The following is a 27,776-nucleotide window of genomic DNA, read 5'->3' on the forward strand; positions in this document are numbered from 1 at the left end:
TAATTTTTTCTAAATTTCTGTTTGCGAGTTTTGTATTTGAAAATGTAGTTTTTAACTTTATTTTTTGAAAAATAAAAAATTTAAAATAATATTTTCAAGATTCATTCAAATTTCAACATATGTGAAAATAAATTTAAAAGTAGAGATAATTTGGTTGAATTCCTTTAACTTATTTTTATTTTAGTTCCGATTTTAATACCAGATTTGTTAGAATGAAGAACGGAGAAAATAAAGTTAAAAACTATATTTTCAAGATTCATTCAAATTTATGTGAAAATAAATTTAAAAGTAGAGATAATTTGGTAGAATTCCTTTACAAGATTCATTCAAATTTCACCATATATGAAAATAAATTTAAAAGGAGAGATAATTTGGTTGAATTCCTTTAACTTACTTTTATTTTAGTTTCGGTTCCAATACCAGAATTGTTAGAATTAAGAACGGAATCGAATTATAGTACATTAAAATATTTTATATCGTCCATCCATTTGTACAATTAAATTATCTTGCAAAAACAATTAAACAGCTCGCAGGGGTTGGCTCAATTGGTTAAAGAGGGGATACCTATCTTTTTTGTCATAGGTTCGAATTTCACGGGTGGAGAATTTCTGATTATGCCTAATGAAACAGAGCATGTCGTTAAATGCGGTTTACCTACCTTGATTCACGTGATTTGCAGCCTATTCCGTGAGCCCGCAGGGCAGTCGCTTAAATGCGGTTTACCTACCTTGATTCACGTGATTTGCAGCTTATTGCGTAAGCCCGTAGGGTTTACCCGGTCGCTTAAATGCGGTTTACCTACCTTGATTCACGTGGTTTGCAAGTTATTGCGTGAGCCCGCAGGGTTTACCCAGTACACACCCCAAGGGTTTACCTACCTTGATTCACGTGATTTGCAGGCTATTGCGTGAACCCGTAGGGTTTATTCAGTGCACACCTGAAGGGTAGCGGCTGCGCGTTAGTTACGATAAAAAAAAACAATTGAACAAATTATACCTATACCTCACTAATAATTTTTTAATTACATAATCATTAATCAGAATAAAATAAAAATTTGGAGTTAAATAAAAGTATAGTTCTTTTGATTTTAATATACTCACGTTCTAATACTATCACTTAACATCCCAGTATACCTATCGAAATAAGCACCCGATACGCGGTAGATATCGACGTATATGGCTTCACAGTGTATACATATTATATAAAGTCATCTCAATTAGCGGCAACAAACATACTTGCATCACTCCAAGAGCTTTTCTTTATCTGCTAAAGTTTTGTTCATCTTCTGATGGGGACACGATTATCCAATCTCTGATATAATGTTCCTTACATTTATTGTAATATTTGAGTTGAGGTTTAGTATGGGCTTTTGAATATTTGTGTTATGAGTATTGTTCTTGAAATCTCACTTTCGTGTTCAGTCTTGCCATCTTTAAGTTCGAGGAAGAAGGTCTCGACAAGATGATTGACAAATGAAGCCTTACAAGCTGCTTTCTGTTACGGCGGATACGTCATAGCTTACTGCGTGTTTGAGAAATACGTTGGTGAACATGGCATATCGTTTCTTTAAATTGGGTGAAAATATTAAAATATGTATTTTTTTTATCAAAAAAATATGTACATAGATAACTGAAAATACATTGGCATGTCCCCGCACACGTTGTGCAGCGTATATGGTGGGTATTTAAAATTATCCTTACCGCATGTAAATGGATAAAAATATTACGATAGTTAGAGTTTATACATCAGTTTATGGAGGTCATTTCACTGAAATTAATTCTTAAACTTATTTCTTTTTCTTTTTATGAGAACATATGTAATATTTTTTTTATTTTTTTTGTCAGAATATTTTTTAAAAATTAATATTATATATATAATCAATTGTTTTTCTGATTAATTATTCCAATTGATTTCCGATAAACCCATTAATTCCTAATCGGTACCTACCTAATTAATAACAACTTTCAATTTTATAATCATACCGTCAATAAGTATTTTAGTTACTGTAAATATAAAAATAGTTATTTAGGTAGTTCGCCCATTTTGATTAAGCACCGAACTGTAATTTTCAATTTAGAGTGAAAAAGTAGAACTGTAAATAAAATTTGATAAAAAAAACTGTAAATAAAATTTTAGTACAAAACAAAGTTGAAAAAACACTCTTTCTGCTCGGACTTTCATTTCATCGGTGCTCTCTTTAATTAGGGTTTCTTTTATCCCAATATAAAACCCTATCTATCGGATCTGGTACTCTCTCTTATCATTTCTTTCTATTTATTCTCTAGATTTGTTTTGATTTTTGTTAAATTAATTAATCCATCACTCAAAAACAGGTTTTAATTGATTATTGTAGGATTTATGGATTTGATTACTCTAGATCTGTACTTTTGAGTATTATTTTTGTTGATATTATGTGTTTGGATTCATGTATGCATGCGTTTAAGCTGTAATAAATGAAATATGTTATATTGATTGGAAATGACTTTTAGATTCTACAGTTTTCCAAAAGCTGTTGTTTCTGTTTATGTTGAAAACGATGTATGTAATGATCGGTCATATTTTAATATTTTACTTATTGTTTCTGTTTATTTTGGTGTCTACTAAGCATGTCACATTTTTTTTTGTGCGGAATTTCGAATACCTATTATTTAGTTTAAATTTATCCATTTCTTATGTTTGAGATGATCAGATGCACCTACAGTTAATTGTTCAATGTTATTGAAATTACTTTATAATTTTGCATTTGATACAGGTCTGAGCATCTGAGTTTGGTACAAAGAGTTACCTTTTGTTGTTGTCAAGTTCATCAGTCAAGTTTCATGTCTGAACTCGATATCCAGATTCCTAATGCTTTTGGTATGAAAGTTTCACTTTGCAATTAATTCTTACGTGTTGCAACACTATCATCATTTTTGTTTGTACCTGTCAACAGTATTGAGTTTTTTTTTTTGGTTTATAATGTTTGGAATTGGTGCTTTGAGCTTATTTAGATCCCTTTGCCGAGGCCACTGCTGAGGACTCTAGTGCCGGGTCAAAAGAGTACGTCCATATCCGCATACAACAGCGAAATGGAAGGAAAAGTTTGACAACTGTGCAGGGCTTGAAGAAAGATTTTAGCTACAGTAAGATTCTTAAGGATCTTAAGAAGGAGTTTTGCTGCAACGGTACTGTTGTCCAAGATCCTGAACTGGGCCAGGTACCTATTGATTCTATTAACGAAATGCTTTTCATGAAAAGTACTCTATATTTTTTAGTTGCCTTATTACTTTATGTTACTTTACGCAAAGGTTATCCAGCTTCAAGGTGATCAGCGAAAGAACGCTTCTACTTTCTTGATCCAGGTGATTCCATGTTTTTTATCATCGTTATCTTGGTTTTGTGATGTTGAGATGCAAATTTTAAGTATACCCAGAAGATTAGAGAGTAGAGACTTTATATGTGCATGTCTGGGATAGCCTAGTGGCAAGGTCACAATATCACCTCCCCCCCCCAAACCTTATGCTTTAAAGGCAGTAATTGAAAATTATGACCAAAAAGCGGATCAAGATTGTTTATACGCATCTGTCAGAGCCTGTGAATAAATTTTCAGTATCTCTGATCTATAGTGGCTTTTGTGCATGTGTTTTTTTGTCAACTCTCCTATTTAATATTTGAATCAATATGATTCATTAATATATTCTTTGACGTATCATCTAGTTGACTACTTAACTGAGGGAGATGAAGAGTTGCTAAAACTTATGTCGTGAAAGTGGTCGGTGTCAAATACTGTAAATATCTTTACACTGTTATAATCATAGAATAAGAATTATAGGAAAACAGTTAATTTATGATTCTCTGCAAATGTGGTATTCTATTTGGTTTATTTGCGTTCTCCGGGCTGTACTTAGTTGGCTAGCAGAGATGGAGAGACATGATAACTTGCGGCTTCCAAGAAGTATATATAAACTTATGTCTTGTAACTAATTTCTTACAAAGTTATAGGATAACAGAATATAATAATAAAAGAACAAATTATTTGTGAAACATGCATCCTAGTTCTGAAAACATTTTTAAGGAATCCTGTTTTCACTGGTTTCCTTTTCAAGTCTACTGATAAATTTATCTCATTTTTCATGAACAGGCAGGTATCGTGAAGAAGGAACACATCAAAATTCATGGTTTCTGAGCTGCAGTATATCCTCTATCAAACCGCAGTTTAAGTTTATCGATATTATGAAACAAGTACTTGTAGTTCTTAAACTTGAATTATAGATATTGTCGTCTGTTACAAGTCTTTTAGTTGGCTGTGTGCTGCAATGCAACTATCCTTGTTAATGCTATGCTGGATGATGATGAAATGTTACTTAGTTTCTGGTATTATGTTATTAATATTAATAATTGCCAACTGATGGTTCAAAAGTATTCCTATTTTTATTTTGGTCTCTTATTGCTGGTCAGATTCAGAAAGATAATGTGTAGCTCAATCAAAGTTTGAACTCTTGCCAAATGAACTGGGGTTAAGCTACAAACAGAGTAGATCAGAGATATACTCCCTCCGTCCCTAAAAACATTTCCTCTTTGTGTTGGACACGTTTGTCAATGCACACTTTTGATTGTTAATATCTTTAATTTCGTATTAGTATTAAATATAAAAATTTCATTGTATTAAAGTACTCATAAATACGAATCCAACAAAATCACTAATGACTATGTTTGATATTATAAATTAGACATAAATTAGTAGTCAATCGCTTAACAGTACAAAAAATTAATATAAGAAATACATTTCGAGACGGAGGGAGTACTTGATAATTCCTGTCTTGCTGATTGTATTTCTAGTAGAGCCGTCAATTTTGGACACGACTAACACGAAACGACACGAAAATTTAGTGTTTGTGTTTGCCATTTTAGTACACGACACGAAAATACACGAACACGAAAGTATACGGTCGAGATTTAGTGTATATTTTGGATTTACCCTTCGAGTACACGACACGACACGAAGTATACGACATAAATAAATATAAAAATAATTTTAAAAAAATATATTTATATATATTTATATCTTAAATTCTTAATCAATTTACAATATATGTACCAAATAGAGTGACAACATTAGAGTACACTTTAACAAATTAATGAATAAATATATTATTTTAGTCTAAGTACCAACTAGCAACTACCAACACGGGTCAGATAAAAAATTTAAAACATAGGGTTCCCAACTCTTATTCTTCCTAATTCAAATTTAGGATTAGGGTTCTATCAAGTATCAACTATCAAGCGGCCGCCATCAAATCTCCAACCTCTCAAGTCTCAACAAATTGATTACAAATGGCTGATGAATACCCAGATATTCCGGTAATATGTTGATTCTTCTTCATTTATAATCTTATCGATTACGAATTCGATTCAATTTTAGATTCAATGTTTACTTCATTACCCATATATGCTGATGAATTCGATTATATTCTTTACTTCATTTAATTCCTATATTCTTTGTGTACTTTCCATTTCGTTAGATGTGATTACTTATTTTCTCTATTTGATTATTTACTTCAGATATAGGAATTTGATGCCTTGGACTGTGATCATGGGACAGCCATAGAAAAAAATGAATTGGATAGGTATTTGGAAGAGAAGCGATTAAATAGAGCACTAGAGATTGATGTCCTGGATTATTGAAGCACAAATCAATTTAGATTCCCTAACCTTGCGCTTATGGCTCGAGACGTGTTGACAATCCCAATTTCAACCGTCGCGTCAGAGACGGCTTTTAGCATAGGAGGAAGGGTCTTAGATCAATATCGGAGTTGTTTGGCACATAACATTGTGCAAAGTTTAATTTGTACTCGTGACTGGAGGTTCAATGAGCAAGAAGGTGATAAAATAATTGAATTAATGCTTTGATTTGGACATTTTTCTTTAGAAGTGAAAACTTTATAATGCTGTGATGTTTCTTGCCTCTTGGTTTACAGTTTATCATAATTATCCGCTGGAAGAGCTTACACAAGATGTCATGAAGCTTGATATTAATGCTGATGCTGATAATAACGTTTGAGGTATAAGCTTAATTATGTAGAGTTCAGTTTTTGCTCGGTTTCTTTTCTTGGAGATTATATCTGTTATATATGCAGTTCAGTTTTTGCCCAGATTATATATGTGATTGCAAAGCGTCTTTCTTTGTCCTCAACTAATTCCCTTCAGTTTAATTTCATACTTATGTTTATATATTATATGTTTCCCCTTTTTTTTAATGAAGTAATGTATTTTCTAGGGGATATCATATTTCATGCAGTGCAGGACATAGGTTGCAGTTATTCCAATTAGCATAAGTTCGCTTTTGATCTGAAATAAGTAGAAAATCAAGTATTCACCTCTGACTGTTTTTCAGTCAACCTTAAATGTCCGTGTGGAGATCAGAACTAGTGAGTAGAAGCTGTAATGTTTTGAGCATATAGCTGATGTCTGAAATTGGAGATTATATCTGTTAAGATACACCAGCCTACTTCTGAGTTTGTAATTTGTAGTTTGTCTGGTTTTTAGATATTTGTGGTATTGACTTTTTTTAATATGTGAAATGCAGTTTGGGTTGTTGAGATTAGAGTTCATGCAGATCTGGAAAAAGGTGCAAATCCAGCATATGGTTGTGACTTTTGAAGAATGAAGAACATTATTTTTTTTAATTATGTTTGTAATTTTGTTGGACCTAACTTTGAATTTAAAAATGTAATGTGAACATTTACAATTTCGTGTAACAGTTCATTTCCATTCATGTCCATACAGTTCATTTCATTTCGTGTACATGAATGGTACACGAAAAAATTCGTGTACACCAGATCGTATCGTGTCAGGTCGTTTAAATCTCGTGTCGTGTTCGTGTATCAGTTTCAGGTACCTGTTTTAATTTCGTGTCGTTTTCGTGTTTACTCGTAAAGTACACGACATTACACGATACGAAACGACACGACCTGAATGATTTGCCAGGTCTAATTTCTAGACATTATCTTGTGAATTGGAGCATTGGTTTTGGTAAAATCACGCAGATTGATTGTCAAAATAAATTAAAAATAATCAAATCATGTATGTTGATCATCGTCACATTAAGATATGGTTATAGCCTTGAGGGTTCTTTTCATAGCATCACGAAGAAAAACGTGATGCGAGAGCCTGAGAGGTATAGAAAAAGAAATTTGAAAGGTGAATTTGAGCAACCACATTAGTGTGAGAACATATGGAGAACCTGGGACAACGATTCTGAATTTTTATCTTGAAGAGTCAAAGCTTCACTCTTAAGATGTGAGTATGCTTGGATTTGAAAGTAAATTGTTAATTTCCAAAAGTTAAAATTAAACGAAATTAGGAATTATAAAAAATATATATGTGTGTACACAAAACTGTTCCATTGGTTGTCTAATGCTTTGATAATTTTCTGCGAAAAGAATAGTTGACTTCGAAAACCGCCGAACGTTTCTTCAAAATTTAATGTGAGGAGTAATGCCTGTAGCCATATACTGTAAGTGTAAATCATGTTCTCTTTTTTCAAGCTTGAGGTGGAAAAAATGTATGCATTTTAATTTAGCCATCACCCTAGAATTGATAATCTAAGGTGAGCGGGTTGGTTTTGAATTATATCTTACTTCAAAATGAAATAGTCTCCTTTGGGGTAATGTATTACTGCATCTTAAAATACGAAAAGTTCCATTATTCAACCACAAATCTAGAGAGACTTTAACGATTTTGATATTTATTCAAAAATTTGAAATGGCACAATTGTACATCTCGATCTCTTGAAATGATTGAATTCTATCCGTAAATACTGATTTTAATTTCTATTGTAACTTAATTATTTGATATGGTTTTATAAATTCTCAAACATGCTTTAACAACCCAACTAATTAAGGTTTTTTCCAAGATAATACTTATTTAAATCCAAACTCCATTAAAATCCAATAAAACTTTACAACTTCTCAAAAATATAATAAAGTTACAATTTTTGAATTAAAATACAACTAAATTACAACCATGCCAACAAACTCTCATAGAAATCTAAGAAAGGCCAAACTATTCAAAGTTCCATAATAACTCGCACCCTTCCCGTAAGTAATCCGCCTAAGTAAGAATACCTGCTGGAGGAATACAAAGAGAACAAAGGACCGGCAGTGAGCGAAAGGCTCATATACGGATATAAAAAATAAAGTATAACTGAACAAAGATTAAAAGATGACGAGGCTAAGAACACAACTGAATATCTGAACGAAGCACAATAATAAAAGTGAATGAGACAATATAAAAAAATGAATACTCACCTCACAAAATAAAAGTAAATGCTTACCACCCAAAACATATCATACTCTTACACATATCCTTATCAATTATACATAATAATCACAAATAATATAATCGAAAGAATAATGATAAAATGAAATCATACCCTTACACATACTCTTACACATATTCTCACACTTACAAAATAATACACAAAATAGCTTGCATACGAACATGGGAGATAATCTTACACTTATAGGATGTCCTACATTTTCGGTAATCCAGAAATATGTAGTCATCAAAACTTACAGGGGCTTGCACAGCACAAAGCAAATGCTACCCAATATCTTACAGGGGCTTGCACGACAATAAGCATGTGCTACCCAAAAGGCCAAATCATATACATACTAGCCATGGCTATACGTGTCCCACAACTTCGGCGACACGCCCATACAATTTAAGTACACCGCATAGGAGGTGCCAAACACGAGATTATCCACTCACGATGGATGTCTTACAAACTCCCAAGTCATACAAATAACATAAATATCTCAAAATAAATACTCAAAGATCACACACTCAAATATCTTACATCTCCAAAATCATATATAAATTTATCAAATAACCTCAAAAAAACTATAACCCAACATCACGAAATAAAATAACATAACAAACCACTAATTATTGATAAGCTAAAATCTGATCAGTTTCAAAAAATGTCAAATTACTGCATAAATATGAAGTCAACTGAAAAAGTACGAAACAAGAAAGTCGTAGGAAATTCCGAGACCTTTCCAGAATGGTAAGGCTCGTAAAAAACGAATAAGTAACGAATTCATAAAACAAATAAATACGGACTGCAGAACAGAATCAGCCCCTGATTACAATTGTATTATGATGTTTAAGACATCAAAATCACAGAATTTAGCAGCAGAATGTAAACGCAAATTGTAGATATCGAAAAGAGCTTTCCAGAATGGTATTGCTCATAATATTTGAAAAAATATTCAATTTATAATAAATTTATGAAGTTAGGCCGAACAAACAGAAATTTCAGCAATAGATTACATAAACAACAGATTTTGACATATTTACAAGCAGAATTTCAGAAAATACAAAGAATGAAAAACGAAGATAATTAAATTAGCTTTCTGATAACTCCTGGTGGCGGGGCCGCTCCTTCGATGCCGTTCCTGGATCCTTCACCGCTGTAGTGGTGTAGCTGTGGTGGGGTTCCTACAAAACAACACTGGAAGGGGGGTTTGAGTCCCGCGGTGCCTCCGGTGTGAGAGTAAGAACTCGATTTTGGGAAAGATGAAGATAGATATGAATGAAGGTGGTTGTGTGTGTATATAAGTGTAAGAGAGTGATTAACCCCAAAACCTCACCTTCCTGGGCTATTTATAGCCCAAGGGTAGGGTTTTGGGGTTGGTACCTTTAGATCGTAGCCATTGGTTCTGGGAGCGGAGGACACCTAGCTGGAGGGGATGCTTTACACGTGTCAGTGCGAGACTGGCCGAGGAATATTCTGAGGATCCTCTGACACGTGCCCTGATTATTCCCATGATTGATGTGTGACAGTTGTCCCCATCATGTGCTTGGGCCAATGTCTCACGTGTCGGGATTTACCAAGGTTAGGATTGCGGGACTGAGCTGGTTAGGAGTGGTAGTGTGCGGGACTACTCCTAACAGGAGCTGCGTGGAGTTAGGAGCCTAGGAGTAGGAGCTATATGGAGTTAGGAGCCTAAGAGTAGTCCTTCCAGGAGCTGTATGGAGTTAGGAGCCTAGGAGTAGTCCTTCCAGGAGCTATATGTATTATTATGTGCCCCCACTCCCTTATTCAGATTTTCTGGATGGGGGAGTAAATTTGGGTTTCTTGTAGAATATGAGCTTTTGATTGTTTTGTTTGGAAGGAGTTGAGCTTTTCTTGCCCCCCCAATCCGGCTTGTGCTAAGTTCGGCGAATCAGGACTAAAGTGGTTGTCATTGGAAGGAGTTGAGCTTTTCTTGACCCCTAGTCTGGCTTGCGCTGAGTTCGGCGAATCAGGACTAAGGTGGTTGTCCTTAGCAGGAGTTAAGCTTTTCTTGACCCCCAGTCCGGATTGCGCTGAGTTCGGCGGATCAGGACTAAGGTGGTTGTCCTTAGCAGGAGCTGAGCTTTTCTTGGCCCCCAGTCTAGATGGTGCTGAGTTCGGCGAATCAGGACTAAGGTGGTTGTCCTTAGCAGGAGTTGAGCTTTTCTTGCCCCCAAGTCTGGCTTGCGCTGAGTTCGGCGAATCAGGACTAAGGTGGTTGTCTTTGGAAGGAGTTGAGCTTTTCTTGCCCCCAAGTCCGGCTTGCGCTGAGTTCGGCGAATCAGGACTAAGGTGGTTGTCTTTGGAAGGAGTTGAGCTATTTTTGCCCCAAAGTCTGGATTGCGCTGAGTTCGGCGAATCAGGACTAAGGTGATTGTCCTTGGAAGGAGTTGAGCTTTTCATGCCCCCCAGTCCGGATTTCGTTGAGTTCGGCGAATCAGGACTAAGGTGGTTGTCCTTAGCAGGAGTTGAGCTTTTCTTACCCCCCAGTCCGGATTGCGCTTAGTTCTTCGGATCAGGACTAAGGTGGTTGCCCTTAGCAGGAGTTGAGCTTTTCTTGCCCCCAGTCCGGATTGCTTAGTGGGAAGGAGTTCGGACTTGGAAGTTGAAACGGTTTTGGGGATTTTCCCCCAATTATTTGAATTATTACAGCTGTTAGTGATGTGGAGAGACGTGTAATAATTATGATTGGCATTAAACACTGTGTGCGATAAATGGTTGGGATTGTGACACGTGGCGTGGCGTTTGAGTTTTTTACCACGCCTATAAAAGGAAGCCCCCCTCTCTTTCTCTTTTTTATCTTTTTATCTCTTCTCTCGCTTGTGCTCTCCTTTTCTTCTCAAACTCTTTTTCCGCCGGTGGTTCTCGGGGAAGCTCAAGGGTTTCTTCTTGTTTGCTCGGTCGTCCTCAATTTCTCCGCTATCTCGATATTGTAAGTGATGTTCTCCTTCTTTGTTTTTGATTTTGCCTATGCATCGAGTTTGTGTCTCCTGTTTTTGTTTGTATCGCTTTGTTTCGTAGAGTTTTTTGTGTTTCTTGTGTATATATGTATGTATACGTTTTTGGGCATGATTTGGTTCTTTGATTTTGGTGAATTATGTTTTTAGATTTATGGTTTTTGGTTGAGTCCGTACTTGATCGACTAGTCCGGACTAATGATCTTTTTTTTTGGAATTTGTAATATGCTGTTTTTGTGTTATTTTGTCCTTTGGGTTCGGGGTAATAGGTTAGGTTTCAGTCCGGAGTGGTTTTTAGGTTTTGGGTTTTTGTTTTCTTTTGGATTGGGCCTCCGGACTGTTCGCTTTTAACTTGTAATAAAATTAAACATAGGGTAGTCTGGACCATGTAGTTTTAAAGATAAATAAACTGTAGGGTTTTTAGACTAACCTTTATCACTTGTTTTAGGTTTATGGTCCGGACTAAAGCGCGTGCCAAGGCATACATAACTTGCTACCCGGGGCCGTCAGGTTCAGATTTGGAGTCCCCCAGTGATTCTGACCGGGTTGAGATGGGGAAGAAGGCTTCTACTTCGGATTCTGAAGCTATAACCAAGATTTTCGTTGCTAAGATTTCTTCTAGAAAGGTAACCTGTAGTCCGGAGGGTCTATGGGTTGAGAATCTGGGGTATTTCGTTAGCAAGAGTGATGAGATAGAAGATAAGTTTTATTATAGGAGCATCAGGTCCGGGTATGCTAGACAGCAAAACGCGGGTCCGGGACCTTACGATAGGGAAGCATTTGATAGGAAATTCACTGACAGTATAGTGTCTAAGGAGCACTACGAGTTGAAGGATGAGTACGCTGCCTTAGATCACGTGGCTCAGGATTCTGCAGTCCGGGCTGCTTTTTAGTTGGACCCCCGGATCGAGTGGAAATGGCCGACTCCGGATGAGCGGGTTCATTATAGACCGGCTGATGGGTTTGTTCCAGTATGGCTGGAGTATCTCCAGTCCGGATGGAATCCTCATTGGCACTTATTCCTGAAGCATCTGTTCAAGTACGTGTACAAGATCTCTCCGATGCAGATAACACCTAATGGTATAAAGTGGATGACTTGGTTTATTGCTACTTGCAATCAGTTTAAGGTGCAGAACACGTTCAAGCTATGGCATCATATCTTTCATCTGGTCCGGTCCAGTCAGTTTCCTCTCTATGAACTTCGGTTCCGGGCTCCGGAGTGCGGGTATGGCGGCTCCTACATGCCTGTAATCCAGCAATCTTCGTTGAAGTACTGGAATGGAGAGTTGATCATGCTCCGGGGTTTGGACTTGTACTATATTCCCTATATTGCTGCGGAAGGGGTCCGGACTCGGTTCCATAGGGATGTGCTCCGGGGTGAAGCTATCCGGTTGATGTTTGCTTTTTGTGAATGTCTGGGTTTCCAAATGACCTGAGACACTTTCATGAATCATAGAACTATGCACAGGCTAGGCTGTAAGTAGTTTTCCTTTTTGTCCGGACTTCTTGTATGTTTCTTATATGCCTTCATCTGCCTTGATTCCTTATTGGTTTTGACTTGTGTTTTTGCTTTGTTCCTTTGCAGGTTTGCCGCACTATAATCCGGATATGTCGTCTTCAGCATATAGTGATGCGTTGAAGGGTCTTGGCAAAGCTTTCAAGTTACCAAAGAAAACTGCTGCTGCTGGGTCCGGATCTAATGCCTCTGTGGAGGAGGGATCCCAGAGTAATGTGGTCCCGAGACCGGAGCCCGAAGTTGATGTGAATTAGTCTGCTCCGGAGCAGGATGCTGAGATTGATATTGGAGATGAGTTTGCTAATCTTGAGGATCTTGGTCCTATAGGCGAAGCTCCGTGTGGTGATTCTGGAAAAAGGGAGAAGAGGCTTCGGACCCTTGGAAGTAAGCCTCCTCGGGCCGAAAACTTTGAAGCTGGTTCCGGGTTTGGGGCCGGTAAAGTAAATAATGTTGATGATGAGAGTCTGGATGCAAGTGGTCCGGGGCTGGAGGAGAAAGTTGCTCGTTTCATGGCTGGGATTCCTACTCAAGCTGACTGGAGGAGGATGAACCAGTCCGGATTTGATGTAACTATGAAGGAGTGTTCCCGGCTCTGGGGTCAGGTATGTCTTCTTCTTGTTCTCGCTTCTTGTGTTGGTTTGCCTTAGAATATTTTTCTAAGTTTTTCTATTTTTTGCAGCTTGGTGGGTATATGGCCGGATCAGCTTCCCTGGCCTATAATGAGCTCAAAGATTCCTGAAATGCCATTGTTGATAAGGACTCTGAGATTAGCCGGCTCCGAGACCAGCTCATTGTTAAGGACACTTCTCTCTTCGGACTGAATCAGCAGCTTGATGATGTCAGGACCCGGGCTGAAAATTCTGAAAAGGAAGTTTCTGATCTAAAGTCTGAATTGGCTCAGCTCCGGAGGCAGATGTTTGCTGTGCGTCCGGAAGCTGAAGTCATTGAAGAGTTCAAGAGGTCCGAGGAGTATGACAAGGCTCTTGCTAATGCTGGTGCTCCGGAGATAGCTCGTTGTTGGTTGATTGCAGAAAGGCACATCAAGACTGATCCGGAGGCCAGTTGGGACAACTTCGTTACTGAGTTCATTAAGGCAAAGGAAGACATTGAGCTCGGACTAGGGGAGCCGGAGCCGTTCGACGGGCCTTGCCCCAGTTTCCTGCCTCATAATGCCCCGGAGCCTTGATTTTTCTTTGGGTTGTAATTTTGACGTTGCTCTAAGTCTTTTGATACTTTGATTTTTGTAATATTGGTATTTTGCTCCGGGCTTGTTCGAGTCCGGTAACTTTTGTAATGTTTGGTTTTATTTCCTGTTATTTTGATTTGTTGTTGTTGGTTGTTTTTGCCTTAGAAAAATTTTTCTGAGTGAAAATTGTTGTACTAGTCCTAACTAATAACTTGTCCGGACTAGTGATCAGCTTTTTCACTTAGAGAATTAATTCCAATTAAGATGGTTGCACTTGTCCGGACTGAGTGCCTGTCCGGATTAGCGTTAGCTTTTTCACTTAGGAAATTAATTTTAAGTAAAATGGTTGCACTAGTCCTGACTTAATAGCTTGTCCGGACTAGTGGTGGCTTTTGGCTAGAAAGTTAATCTTAAGTAGAAATGGTTGTTCTAGTCCTGGCTAGTGGTTGCTTTTAGTTAGAAAATATATTTTAAGTAAAAATGGTTGCTCTAATCCTGACTAATAGCTTGTCCGGACTAGTGGTGGCTTTTAGTTAGAAAATATATTCTAAGCAAAAATGGTTGCTCTAGTCCTGACTAATAGTTTGTCCGGACTAGTGGTGGCTTTTAGTTAGAAAATATATTCTAAGTAAAAATGGTTGTTCTAGTCCTGACTAATAGCTTATCCGGACTAGTGGTGGCTTTTAGTTAGAAAATATATTCTAAGTAAAAATGGTTACTCTAGTCCTGACTAATAGCTTGTCCGGACTAGTGGTTGCTTTTAGTTAGAAAATATATTCTAAGTAAAAAATGATTGCGCTAGTCCTGCTAATAGCTTGTCCGGACTAGTGGTTGCTTCTAGTGAGTATTTATAAAGGGGAAAAGCTTTTTATTAATCATTCATACAAAATATAAGTAGGAACAATTTGGTAGCTTGTCATATTGGCTACAAGATTTTTGGTTACTTTGTTTGTTCTCCTACTGGTAGAATTTTCTTAGCCTTAGTCCATGCCAAGTGTTTGGGACTTCTGAGCCATCCATGTTCAGGAGCTTGTAGGTTCCTGGTCTAAGGACTTCTTTGATCTTGTATGGTCCTTCCCATTTGGGCATTAGTTTCCCGGTGTTTGTGGGATCTGATGTTTCAGTGTCTCGAAGGACTAAGTCTCCAACTTGGAAGTTTTTGACTCTTGACTTCTTACTGAAGTGCTCTCTTGTTTTCTCCTTGTACTTCTCCATCTTTTGTACAGCTTGGTTCCGGACCTCATCAATTAGCTCCATGTTTGTTCTGAGTCCTTCTTCATTTGCTTCTTCTTCAAAGTTTATTGCTCAGTGGGAAGGAGAGCCCACTTCAATAGGAATCATTGCTTCTGTTCCATAAGCTAGCTTGAATGGAGTTTCTCCGGTGCTTGTCCTGTAGGACCAAAGTACACTTGGTAGTTCTTCTGGCCATTTGCTTTTGCTTTCTTTGAGTCTTTTTTCGATACTTCGGAGCAGGATTCTGTTGGTTAATTCTACTTGGCCATTTCCTTGTGGATATGCCACTGATGATTTTTTGTGCTTGATCCCGCGCTCCTGGAAGTAGGACTCAAACTCTGAACCAATGAATTGGGGTCCATTGTCTGATACTAGGACTCGTGGTATCCCGAACCTTATCAAAATGTTGTCCATAAACTTTATGCAGTCTTGTTGATTGATTGTCCTCATTGCTTTTGCTTCTACCCATTTTGTCATGTAATCAATAGAGACTAGCAGGTACCTGAGATCTCCTTTGGCCCGGGGGAAGGGTCCCATGATGTTAATACCCCAGACAGCGAAGGAGATAGGTGACAAGACTGAGGATGGTAGGACTGGGCTAATCCGGGACACATTGCTGAAAAGCTGGCACTCCTTGCACTTTTTGATGAACTCTATTGCATCCTGATGAATAGTTGGCCAGTAGTAGCCTTGTCTTATAATCTTATGAGCTAGGGCCTTTGCAGACATGTGATCTCCGCATATCTCTTCACGCACTTCCGCCAAACAGTACTTTGCTTCTTCTGGGCCAATACATTTCAGGATGGGAGATGAGAAGGTCCTGCGGTAGAGTACTCCTTCTTCGAGGAAGAACTTGGCTGCTTTTGCTTTCATTCTTTGAGCTTTTCCTTTATCTTCTGGGAGCTCTCCTTTCTCCAAGTAATTGATGAAGGGAGTCATCCAGTTGTGGTTGCTTTCGATCTCCAAGACCTCTTGGGATTCAATAGATGGTTTGTGGAGTTCTTCGAAGTAAACTGAGCAGTCCAGATCCGATGAGTTTCGGACTAACTTGGATAGAATATTCGCTTCTTCGTTTTCTTCTCTACATATTTGAAGGACTTGATGTTTTGGAATTGAGGCTAAGTAGCTTTGGACCAGTGCTTGGTATTTAGCCAAGATAGGGTCTTTTGCTATATATTCTCCATTTGTTTGCTTGACCACTATCTAGGAGTCGCTGTAGATTTTTAAGTCCTGGACCCTTAGTGTCCTGGAGAGCTTTAGTCCTGCGATCAATGCCTCATATTCTGCTTGGTTATTTATTGCGTGGAAGCCGAAATATATAGCTGTTTGAATTGTGAATCCTTCGGGACTTTTGAGTATGAGTCCGGCTCATGACCTCTCGCTTGTTGAAGAACCATCTACTTTCAAGGTCCAGGCTCCCGGACTTGTATCCTTTTCTGGCTCCTGATCCATGTCCATTGGTTCTGGCTCTTCTTCTGGGAAGTTGCATTCGATTATGAAATCTGCAAGTGCTTGCGCTTTGATGGCAGTCCTGCAAATGAAGCTCAAATTGAATTGGCTCAACTCTACTGCCCAATTGACAAGTCTTCCCGAGACATCCGGCTTGTGAATTATTTTCCTTAGTGGTTGATTTGTCACTACTCTGATTTCTCTCCCTTGGAAGTAGTGCCTGAGTTTTCTTGAAGTTGTGACTAAGGCAAAGGCAAACTTCTCCAATCTTGGATATCTCGTTTCTGCATCTTTTAGGACTTGGCTTACATAGTAGACTGGTTACTGTGTTCCGTTCTCCTCTCTGATTAGGGCAGCTCCTACAGCTTGTGATCCTGCTGACAAGTATAAGTAGAGAGGCTCTCCTGGTTGAGCTTTAGTTAGGAATGGTGGCTGAGAGAGGTAGTACTTGATTTCTTCGAATGCCTTTTGGCACTCCGGACTCTAGTTCACCTCTTTCTTGTTGGTTGCTCCTTTGAGTAAATCAAAGAATGGTAGGTACCTCTCTGCTAGTTTTGAGACAAATCTCCTGAGTGCTGCTAGGGATCCTGCTAGCTTCTGCACATCTTTTTGGGTCCTGGGAGCTTTCATCTCCTGGATAGCTTTAATTTTCTTCGGATTGGCTTATATGCCTCTGTTGCTGATCATTTATCCTAGGAACTTGCATGCTCCTACTCCGAAGGTGCATTTCTCCGGATTCAGCTTGAGTTGGTTCTTCCTTAGGTTGTCAAAGCATTCCTTCAGATCTTCCACATGCCCTGATATAGTTGTTGAATTTGAAATCATATCATCGACATAGCACTCCAAGTTCCTCCCAATCTGGGACTTGAATATCTTGTTCATGGCTCTTTGGTAAGTTGATCCTGCGCTGGTAAGTCCGAAGGGTATCATCACATAAGCATAGACTGCTCTGTGAGTTATGAATGCTGTCTTAGGAATGTCCTTCGGGTTCATCTTTATCTGGTTTTATCCGAAGAAGGCGTCCATGAAACTTAGCATGATGTGTCCGGAGGTGGCGTCTATTAGTTGATCAATATGTGGGAGAGGGTATGGGTCCTTCGGGCATGCGTCATTCAGATCTATGTAGTCCACACACATTCTCCATTTGCCGTTGGACTTCTTCACCATGACCACATTAGCTAGCCACTCCTGATATTTGATTTCTCTGATGATTCCTGCTTTGAGTAGTTTTTCCCCTTCTTCGTCAATGGCTTTTTGCCTCTCCGGGGAAAAGTTTCTTCTCTTCTGTTTGACTGGTTTTCTGTTGGGGTTGACATCTAAGTTGTGCATTGCTATGGACTCATGTAGTCCTGGCATATCTCTTGGACTCCGGGCAAAAACATCTCTGTACTCCCAGAGCAAGGACACTAATCTCTCCTTGAAGGACTCCTCGAGTCCTGACCCAACTTTCACTTTTTTGCTAGAATTACTTTCATCTACCTGGACTTCTTCTATTTCGACTGCAGCTTCAATTTTTGCTTGCTCTTTGTTTGAAACCATTTGATGAATTCGGGCTTCAGAGTTCTTCTTCAGATAGAGGTTTGCTTGTTCAGTTTCTTTGGTTGCTTGAATGGTAGGACTAGCTTGGTCTAGGACTTGATTTGCCTTGTCCACTACCATGACTTGGTTGCTTGCCAGTCCTTCTGGACTTGTTTTGTTTGCTTCTTCCCTTGTCCGGGGTCGGTGCTTCTTAATGCTTTGTTGCTTGAGAAGGACTGTAGCCTTCCTTTTGTTATCTTGATGGGTTTCTGCCATAACTAACCCCTGGGTGTAGCATGTTTCAGCAACCCCATAATCTCCTTTTATCTCTCCGACTCCTGTCGGGGTTGGGAACTTGATTTTGAGATGGGAGATTGAAGTTATTGCTTGCATCATTGTTAGAGCTGATCTGCCAATGATACTGTTGTATGATGAAGGAGCGTTGATCACATAAAACTTGATTACATGGTTTACCTGGTTAGGAGCAGTTCCAAAAATGACTGGCAGATATAAAGTTCCTTGGATCGGGACTAAGTTGTGTCCAAACCCATAGAGTGGGTCCTCCCATCACTCGTTTGAGCGGACGCTTCCTAACTGCATTCGATCCACTGTGTGCTTGAAGAGAATATTTACTGATGAACCATTGTCTATGAGCATTCTCCATACTTCATTATCAAAGATGTCCAGAGTGACAACCAAAGCTGCATTGTGATGTGGGTTGACTCTTTCGTAGTTCTTGCTGCTAAAAGATATCACTAGGTCTGGGAGTGACTGGATTGAGAGCACTTCTTCGCCGAAGTCCGGGCTCCGAGGTGGGGAGTGGGAGCCTCCTAGGACTACACTGACTACATTCTTTCCTCTCTTCTGCGCTCCCCCCTGTTGTTGTCCCGGACTAAGTACTTGTTCATGTTTCCCTTCTTCACTTGGTCCTCAATGAAGTACTTGAGTGATAAGCAGTTCTCAGTTTTGTGGCCATGGGTCTCATGATAGTCACACTGCCTACTGTAAGGCCTTCTCTCCGGATGAGTTTGCATTAGTTTCGGAGGATAATAGAAAGGTTTGTCTTTTACCTCTTTCAAGATTTCCTTCCGGGTCATGTTTAGAGGAGTCCAGTGCGGCTCCTGCTTTGGCTCCCGGGGCTGCTTCGCGGGTCCTGGATCGCTGTTTGACTCCTGCTTAGGACCAAGTCTCTGAAAAACTGGAGTAGTTTATTTTTCTTGGCTTTGGTTGCTTTGCTTGAACTTCTTGTCCTGATGGTAACCCCCTTTTGGTCGGTCATCAGTGATTTTACTCCTGGACCCCCCATTCCGGGTCATCCTCATTGCCTGGAGCACATCTGTTTCCTTAATGAATCTGGCAGCCATGGAATAAGTCGCTGCCAGACTTTGCGGCTCTTAATTGATTAGCTCCAGAGGCGGAGGTTCGACCCCTCCTTCTAGCGCCAAATGATAACTCCTGGTGGCGGGGCCGCTCCTTCGACTCCGTTCCTGGATCCTTCGTCGCTGTAGTGGTGTAGCTGTGGCGGGGTTCCTACAAAACAACACCGGAAGGGGGGTTTGAGTCCCGCGGCGCCTCCGGTGTGAGAGTAAGAACTCGCTTTTGGGAAAGATGAAGATAGATATGAATGAAGGTGGTTGTGTGTGTATATGAGTGTAAGAGAGTGATTAACCCCAAAACCTCACCTTCCTGGGCTATTTATAGCCCAAGGGTATGATTTTGGGGTTGGTACATTTAGATTGTAGCCATTGGTTCTGGGAGCGGAGGACATCTGGCTGGAGTGGATGCTTTACACGTGTCAGTGCAGGACTGGCCGAAGAATGTTCTGAGGATCCTCTGACACGTGCCCTGATTATTCCCATGATTGATGTGTTACAGTTGTCCCCATCATGTGCTTGGGCCAATGTCTCACGTGTCGGGATTTACCAAGACTGAGCTGGTTATGAGTGGTAGTGTGCGGGACTACTCCTAACAGGAGCTGCGTGGAGTTAGGAGCCTAGGAGTAGGAGATATATGGAGTTAGGAGCCTAGGAGTATGAGCTATATGAAGTTAGGAGCCTAGGAGTAGTCCTTCTAGGAGCTGTATGGAGTTAGGAGCCTAGGAGTAGTCCTTCCAGGAGCTATATGTATTATCACTTTCCAACGAGAATAAAATCACCATCATACGATGAACAACGAATCGGATGCGAATTTAACAAGATTCAGAATATGCAATATACATACACGAATTCGAATACGAAAATAAAGAATACAAAAAAGATATCTGTACCTCGAGATCTTAGTAACCGAGAATGCTAATAACGATTTCAGAACCACAAATCACAAGAACCCCAATTCCACAAACGCCAAATTCAAAACCCTCCAAAAAGTTCTTGATATTCATCTCAATCTCCATCTATTTTCTCTTTCTCTTTCTCTCTCCCTTTCTCCTCTCTTCTCCGATCAAAATAACGCAAACCCTTATTTTTTTAGCAAACCCTAACTCTTCCTTCTTTCTCCCTTTTTTTTATTAAAACCCTCACTCTTTTTTAATAAAACCTTACTATTTTTTTAAAACTAATACTCTTAAAACAATATTCTGATTATAAATATAAAAATAAACTTACACAAACTAATTTAATTACAACACATTGACATTAAAAAATAATTAAATCAAATAATCCAACTAAAAATAATTATAAAATATCGGATGTTACACATGCCGAGATTGTTAGAACAAATGCTTATTTGTAACATATGCATACTTTAATTATTTGTAAAAGAAATCTCGGCAAGAGAATCATAATCATAATCATAAAAAAATTCTTTTAAAAATTGAAAAAATTAATTAATATTTATGTTGCAAATAAATTTTTATTTTATGATTTTTGAGTTTGGTTCGATCAAAGAATATTATTATTTATTTTTTAGCCTGCAAAGGTTGGCTCATTTAATTAAATAGGGGATAATTATTTTCTTGATCTCCCACATGAGGATAATTTATGATTATGAGAGGATATCGCTTAAATGCGGTTTATTTTGGTTCACGTGATTTGCAGGCTACTCAGTGCGCATTTGAAGGGTAGCGGCTGCGGGTTATCTACGATAATAGAAAGAATAATTTTTTTAATTTTTATATAATTTATGATTTATTTTAGAAAGGTACTTTTTTTTCGAAAAAAGACAAGCTCATGAAAAATGAAATTTTAAAAGAAGAAATAATTTTCAAAATAAGATTTATCGATAATAATTTTCTAGAAAATGATGAAAGTAATTTTTTTGGAAAATATTACATCAGAATTAATTTTCTAGAAAAAATTAAAAATATTTTTTAAATTCAGTTATTTTAAAAAATTTCTAACTGAATTGTATATGTCAAAAAAATAAAATAAAAGTGTCAATTAGAAGTGCCGAATTAGGGTCCATTTCCAAGCCGGAGTTCCCAAAATCAGACGGAGATCAGAGTAAGATCGTCGCCTTCTCACTCTTTCACTTTTTTTAAGCTTTTATTTATTCACTCTACAAATAATCGTGTTTATTTATTTCCTGCTATAAATTTTTCATCAATTGTTGAATGATTAGATATCAATATATGATTCTGTTGTTCTGTTTTTGAACTGAATTACTCTCTTTATATATTTATGTGTGTAAATATTTTAGCAGAAGTTATAAACAATGGAAGATTTGTTCGTAGCAATTCTCTCAATGCTTCTCGTTGCGGCGTTGATTCCGCTTTATGTATGGAGAAGACGTCAGGCTTCTCCGCGTGTTGAGCCTGAAGAGCAAGTTCAGGTTTGATAGGCTGTGATTAGGAATTGTAGTTGAGAGTTGTGGATTTGAATCGTGATTCCAGAATGTTGTGTAATGGTTTGTTGTTTTTGAAATGAATTTAGGTTAGGCCGAGGGAGGCTGTTGTGCGACCAACTGGTGCTCGTACTCGTATGCGTAGAAGGACAACTGCAGCTGCTTCTACGTCACGTGTTGAAGGTTCTTTGTTTCTGTTGTTATCTATTTAATACTTCCTTGATTTTATTTGAATTTAATTGACATTGCACTATGAAACGTTATTTATTGTGAGAATTTGTCATTTCGTGTGTGCAAAGTTTGTCTTAATTAAACCGTTTTGCAGGAGTGTGTGCGTTGCAGATACTAATTTATTATATTTTTTTTTGTGTTTGTGAGTGTGTGTGTGAGTTGAAGGTTTGATGTCCCCATAAAGATTTTGTCATTGTACTAGTCTTTTTTCTTAGTTGGCATTTCTGATTTCAATTCACTCGTAGTCTTTTATCATTTCTCTTTTTTCTCATCTGACCATTTTTTTACTATTTCTTTGTTGGATCTTGTATTAAATTATAGTAATGAGCAAAATTCTTACCTCTGTATTTCCTTTTCTTTACCAGATGCGTTTGACTAGGATGAAATTAATTAAGTCTGAACAATATGACTCTATAGCATTAGGAAATAGTTATTTGCATGCTTGAGTCAATACTTTATATAATGGGGAATACTTCTGTAATGTGAATTATTTTTCTTGTTAATTGTGATACAGAATATGGTGATGGGACTGATGAGGATCTTGGTGAAGAGGAGTATAATAATAGGAAAGCATCGAAGAAGAAAGAAAAGAAACGGCAAGAGCGGGAAGCTCAACGACAGGTATAGGGTAAATATGATGTATCATACATTTTTTCATTTATTAACAATTAACAATTATATATCATTCTGTAGCGGTATATATAATGCTTTCAAGTGTACCATTTTAGGGCTAAATGTGTCGACTTAGATCAGTATAGATTTTTGATATGTTTTATACATTTAGCTGACTTTTATATATCTACGCCCCCCCCCCCAACTTCATTTTTTTTTTGAAGGCTGAGGAAGCAGCTCGTGACTCAAGGGTAACAAAACAGGATTGGTATGCGGAGATGAGGAGGAAGAAGGATGAGGAGCGAGAGGCAGAAGAACGTAGGATGGTTGGTTAATTTTTCGCTCCTGCATTGAATTTTCTTGAACGATCGTCTTTGAGTTTTACATAACGAAGTTTATTATTGTCCATACAGGAAGAAGAAGCCAAGGCTCGGCAGGAAAAGGAGGAGGAAGCTGCTGCACTAGAATTTGAGAAGTGGAAAGGAGAATTTTCAATTGATGCCGAAGGCACTACAGAGAATGAAGTTCAAGATGCCAGCCAAGGGTTACTATTTGATTTCGTTGAATACATCAAGGTAGATTTAACTTCTAGGTGACTCTGATTCACTTTGACTATGTTCTCTTTGGTAACCACTACTTGTATGCTTGTTTTTTTTCTAGTTTATTTATATGCTTGTTACTAGGTACAATATAGACTTCATTATTAAGAAAATCCAAGCTCCTAAGCATTATGGTATATGCTTTCACTTTATGTTGCGCGTCCAAAGACATGCTACCTCAGTATATCAGCTCATCTGTAGACCTGGAGTTTATTCTCAGTTAGTACAAGACTTTGACCTTCTGGTTAATTATTCCCGTCATATCATCTAGACTAAGCAACCTCAACGATACAATATCCAACTAGATTCCAGCCTGAACCTTTTATATTACTTAATTCAAAGCTGTGTTGAACAATGGCAAAAATTAGTATTTCTGCAGAAAGAAAAATTAAGTATAAGCTTTTAATTCAGTTCTTACCAGTATTTACAATGTAAATACTATCCAACAGGAGACAACGAACAGGTGCGCGGGAGTTTTAACTAGGTTTTTAAAAAAGCTGGATGGACATGTTTACCTTCTTTTGTTAATTTTTTTTAAAGAATTTTTTTTTGTTCTTCCATTTTTTTCTCGTTAATAAACTTATTCTGCATTTCTGACTATGACACTCGTAGACAGTCTCAAGCTGAAGTGAAGTATAATACTTGAATCTGTGCTTTGTGTTTGTTGTGTATTGGCAACAAAATTTGAAATCTAAAGGTACTTGTTGGCCTGACTTTCCATCATGTAATTTATTGCAGAAACACAAATGTGTACAACTGGAAGATCTTGCTGCAGAGTTTAAATTACGAACTCAGGTTCTTATGTTATACTATTTACCTTACCTCCTCACCCAGCCTCTTTATTTATATATATAATGATATAGAGGAGGTGATTCATTTATCGTTAAGCCTTCCTATTTTTTCTTGTCAACTCCTTTCCTGCTTATAGTTAGGCGGTGTTCCACACAGCTTATTATCTATGTTTTATGATAGAAAATAGAAGTCTCTTGCTTTAGATACTTGTAGGGAAAGAAAAGCTTCTCCTGCTTTCTTATTATCATACGTTATAAATGTGCACTTAAATGGTGAACAATTTGGTTAATGCAGGAATGTATCAACCGAATTACCTCACTGGAAGATATGGGTATGATACTACTGTTCACTGAACTATCCCTTTCCAGACTGTCTGATGAATGCTTTGCCTAACAAGATCTAATTTTTATGTTTCTGGATTAGGGCGATTATCTGGTGTTATGGATGATAGAGGGAAATACATTTACATTTCTCTGGACGAAATGAAAGCTGTTGCTGACTATATTAAGCGGGAGGGTAGGGTTAGCATATCGCATTTAGCAAGCCAATCCAATCAGTTTATAGATTTGGAACCAAAAGTGCAGTTTGTTGATGATATCAGCACTCAGGAGGAACCAATTGTAGCTTAAGTCAGGTAGTCCTTCCCACATCGTTTCTATTACTAAATAAATATTAATGCCCAGTATAACATAAGAAATGAAGTAGTGTTGGAAAAGAGAGGAGTTGGGGGAAAATATGATGCAATATTGCTTTTAAAATTTGCAGAAAACATGTGCCAATTTATCAGGATATGACTTGGTGAGTTATTTCTTCTTGCAGGTACCCAAGTGGGTTGTTGCACATTGTTCTTGTATATTGATGCTTTCCCAGATTTTGGTGCCCAAGTTGAGCTATGTAGATTATGACTCTATACAGAACTCTTAGATATCCTTTTCTAGGATAGAAGACATTGAACAATACCAATGTCCAACATTAACCAGTTGTTCCCGGAGTACTTGCAAAGTTGGTTACTGAACGTAGTGTTCGAAGAATGATGTAAACCTTATGAGCTAGATTTTAAGTATGTGAAAAATCATTTAGAACAACTGTCTGAATGAAGTTTCCAGCTTTGGGCATCATTTTACCTGCACCCAAATTTTTTCTCAAATATCTATATGCAACGATATATTTGTCGTGGCACCCTAAATTAAGGCTTTGTCGTGGCACCCTATCAAGAAAGCTATAATATTAACTTTTAGAGTTTATTGCAGTTTGCAACCCCTACCTTTCATTAAATAACAAAACTATATACTTACTTTCAAAAATACAGTTTGCAACCCCTAACTTTAGACATCAAATACAATATGTATCCCTTTAACCATTTTGTTAAAAATATTTATATTGTGAAGGGTAAAATTGAAATTCAGCAAAATATTTAAATAATAATTTTATTTTATTTTTAAATTAAACTAAAATTTCAAATTTCAAATTATAAAAATAATATTAATGTCAATTATTTTATTACTTGGTATAATTTTTAAAATTTTAAAATATAGATATATTTAGAAACTTTATGATTATATATATAAATATATATTTTGCTTAATAAATATATTTTAAGTATTTAGCATTATGATTAATTTAGAGTATTACTAATAGAAATTAGCTATAATTTTTTTCATGTAAAAAATGTATTAAAATAAATATTTTAATTAATTTGAAATTTATTTTAATTAATTTGAAATTTTAGTTATTAATATTAACATTCAATTTCAATTTTATAACTGCAAGGGATGCATGCTGTAGTTGATATTGAAAGTTAAAGAGTTATAAACTATATTTTACGAAGTATATATACTGTTTTAATTTTAAATGAAAGGTGATGGTTGCAAAATACAATTAAGTCTAACTTTTAATCAAAGATTGATCATCTCTCATATTGAATTTGAATAATGGATCCGGGTCTACAGCAAGTTATTGTTAAGCATATGCTGTAATTTCCGCGGTTCGATTTGCCTTGAATAATAACACTGTCATTTCGGCTTATCTCTCGCCCTTTTTTCTGAACATAATTAGAGGGAGAGAGTGGTGCTGTTAATTCAGATTTACTAGGGCTGTAAACGAATCGAGCTGATCGTTAGGCTCGACTCGACTCGACTCGACTCGACTCGTTTAACTCAACTCGACTCGTTAAGTAATCGAGCTCGAGTTCGAACAAGAAAATATGCTCGTTTAGCTAAACCGAGTCGATCCGAGTTTTACAAGTGGTCGACTCGAACTCGACTCGAGATTGACTCGAGATCAACTCGACTCGTTAAACTCGATTCGAACTCGACTCGATAAACAATATGCATAAAAAAAAATCTTAATATATACATGAGCATACTCTATTCTCTACCTGTATCTTCCTAATTGGATTGGACTTCAATTTTATTTTATTTGGGTTGGGCCTTATTTGGACTCTAATTGTGTAAAAAGACCAAAAAATTAAAAAATTAATGACCAACTCGAACTCGACTCGAATTCGACTCGACTCGAAAAGTTCGTGAACAACTCGAACTCGACTCGGTTATTAACGAACTCGAGTTCGAACATGAAAATCTGATCGTTAAACTTTTCGAACTCGACTCGACTCGTTAAGAAAAAACTCGAACTCGAACTCGTTAAAGAAAAACTCGACTCGACTCGGTTCGTTTACAGCCCTAGATTTACCAAATGCTACAATTTTCAAATTTTAAAATACAGAAGACTTTCAGTGTAATATGATATCATCTTAAACACTTGGTTAACTGAAACGCACAACAGTATCTTTCATTCTTTCTTCTTACAAGTCCATGAACAATCATCACTTGCACCACAAATTATCACTGATTTTTAAGAAACTTTAATACATACAGAAACACCCATTATACAAAATTTAGGGCCCCCGATCCCAATGGACCCGGTGCCTGCAATGAGTCAGGACTAGAGACGCACAAAAAACCTGGGCCCGAAAATCTGGTCCGGCCCGATCCGGTTAAAACCCGGTCATCCCCGGCCCGATCAAGTCCGGCCCGGTCAAAACCCGACCCGGGCTTCGGGCCTCGACGGACCTTATATTTTTAGGCAAAGCCCGGCCCGACCCGGCTAAAAGCCCGGGTTTCAGCCCGGCCCGACTAAAAGCCCGAAAAAATCCGGTTATAATCTGATTATTCTAATATATTTTCTTATATATTTATAAATTCAGATTTACTATAAATATAAATAATACTTTAAACACATATATATTTACATATTTGTGATTAATAATATTATTTATATACTTCGTTGCATAAATAATGAAATAAGATATAATAAATACACTATATATATTTGTATATCATTATTATCATAACAATGATAAATATATTGTTCTATAAACATGTTTATTTTTTGCCGAACTTAAATGTTTTTAACGAAGTAATGTTTTAATAAAATATTTCATGTAAACTAATACATTTTTATGATAATCTAGTTGCTAACATATGTATTCTTCGGAATCTCTAATAATACTCGATCAGATTTAAATTAGAAAAAACCCGGCCCGATCCAATCCGGCCGGAAAAAAAGCCCGGTTAGGCCCGCC

At 37.4% G+C, this 27,776-nt stretch overlaps 2 protein-coding genes across 4 annotated transcripts; both read left to right on the plus strand.

The window, feature by feature from the left end:
- Positions 1 to 2,092: 2,092 nt before the first annotated feature.
- On the plus strand, positions 2,093 to 6,758 carry LOC141684477 (protein translation factor SUI1 homolog). Of its 2 annotated transcripts, XR_012560643.1 has the most exons (9): positions 2,093 to 2,247; positions 2,753 to 2,856; positions 2,991 to 3,196; positions 3,288 to 3,341; positions 4,121 to 4,353; positions 4,438 to 5,340; positions 5,542 to 5,860; positions 5,958 to 6,041; positions 6,566 to 6,758. XR_012560643.1 is itself a non-coding variant. In XM_074489468.1 (5 exons), exons 2-5 carry the CDS (start codon positions 2,820 to 2,822, stop codon positions 4,163 to 4,165), a joined length of 342 nt encoding a protein of 113 aa, XP_074345569.1. In that variant the 5' UTR covers positions 2,093 to 2,247; positions 2,753 to 2,819; the 3' UTR covers positions 4,166 to 4,401. The 2 variants fall into 2 exon arrangements, 1 of the variants encoding a protein (XP_074345569.1); XM_074489468.1 differs by lacking the exons at positions 4,438 to 5,340; positions 5,542 to 5,860; positions 5,958 to 6,041; positions 6,566 to 6,758 and having other exon boundaries at positions 4,121 to 4,401.
- A 14,773-nt stretch (positions 6,759 to 21,531) lies between these two features.
- On the plus strand, positions 21,532 to 25,311 carry LOC141687474 (DDRGK domain-containing protein 1). 2 transcript variants are annotated; one of them, XM_074492766.1, is made up of 10 exons: positions 21,532 to 21,619; positions 21,819 to 21,947; positions 22,049 to 22,142; positions 22,705 to 22,811; positions 23,027 to 23,128; positions 23,216 to 23,377; positions 24,140 to 24,196; positions 24,488 to 24,524; positions 24,617 to 24,827; positions 25,013 to 25,311. In XM_074492766.1, exons 2-9 carry the CDS (start codon positions 21,831 to 21,833, stop codon positions 24,820 to 24,822), a joined length of 882 nt encoding a protein of 293 aa, XP_074348867.1. In that variant the 5' UTR covers positions 21,532 to 21,619; positions 21,819 to 21,830; the 3' UTR covers positions 24,823 to 24,827; positions 25,013 to 25,311. The 2 variants fall into 2 exon arrangements, with proteins under 2 accessions (XP_074348867.1, XP_074348868.1); XM_074492767.1 differs by having other exon boundaries at positions 21,551 to 21,619; positions 21,816 to 21,947.
- The last annotated feature ends 2,465 nt before the right edge of the window (positions 25,312 to 27,776 follow it).

This window comes from Apium graveolens, chromosome 9, assembly GCF_009905375.1.
Source record: "Apium graveolens cultivar Ventura chromosome 9, ASM990537v1, whole genome shotgun sequence".
Taxonomy (NCBI): domain Eukaryota; kingdom Viridiplantae; phylum Streptophyta; class Magnoliopsida; order Apiales; family Apiaceae; genus Apium; species Apium graveolens.

Excerpts from the sequence above, each read along its gene's own strand:
- LOC141684477 (XM_074489468.1), top strand. The coding sequence starts at position 2,820 with ATGTCTGAACTCGATATCCAGATTCCTAATGCTTTTG. Across the intron at positions 2,857-2,990 it reads CCAGATTCCTAATGCTTTTG|ATCCCTTTGCCGAGGCCACT; the intron begins GTATGAAAGTTT and ends GAGCTTATTTAG. Across the intron at positions 3,197-3,287 it reads AAGATCCTGAACTGGGCCAG|GTTATCCAGCTTCAAGGTGA; the intron begins GTACCTATTGAT and ends CTTTACGCAAAG.
- LOC141687474 (XM_074492766.1), top strand. The coding sequence starts at position 21,831 with ATGGAAGATTTGTTCGTAGCAATTCTCTCAATGCTTCTCGTTGCGGCG. Across the intron at positions 23,129-23,215 it reads AGGCAGAAGAACGTAGGATG|GAAGAAGAAGCCAAGGCTCG; the intron begins GTTGGTTAATTT and ends TTGTCCATACAG. Across the intron at positions 24,197-24,487 it reads AGTTTAAATTACGAACTCAG|GAATGTATCAACCGAATTAC; the intron begins GTTCTTATGTTA and ends TGGTTAATGCAG.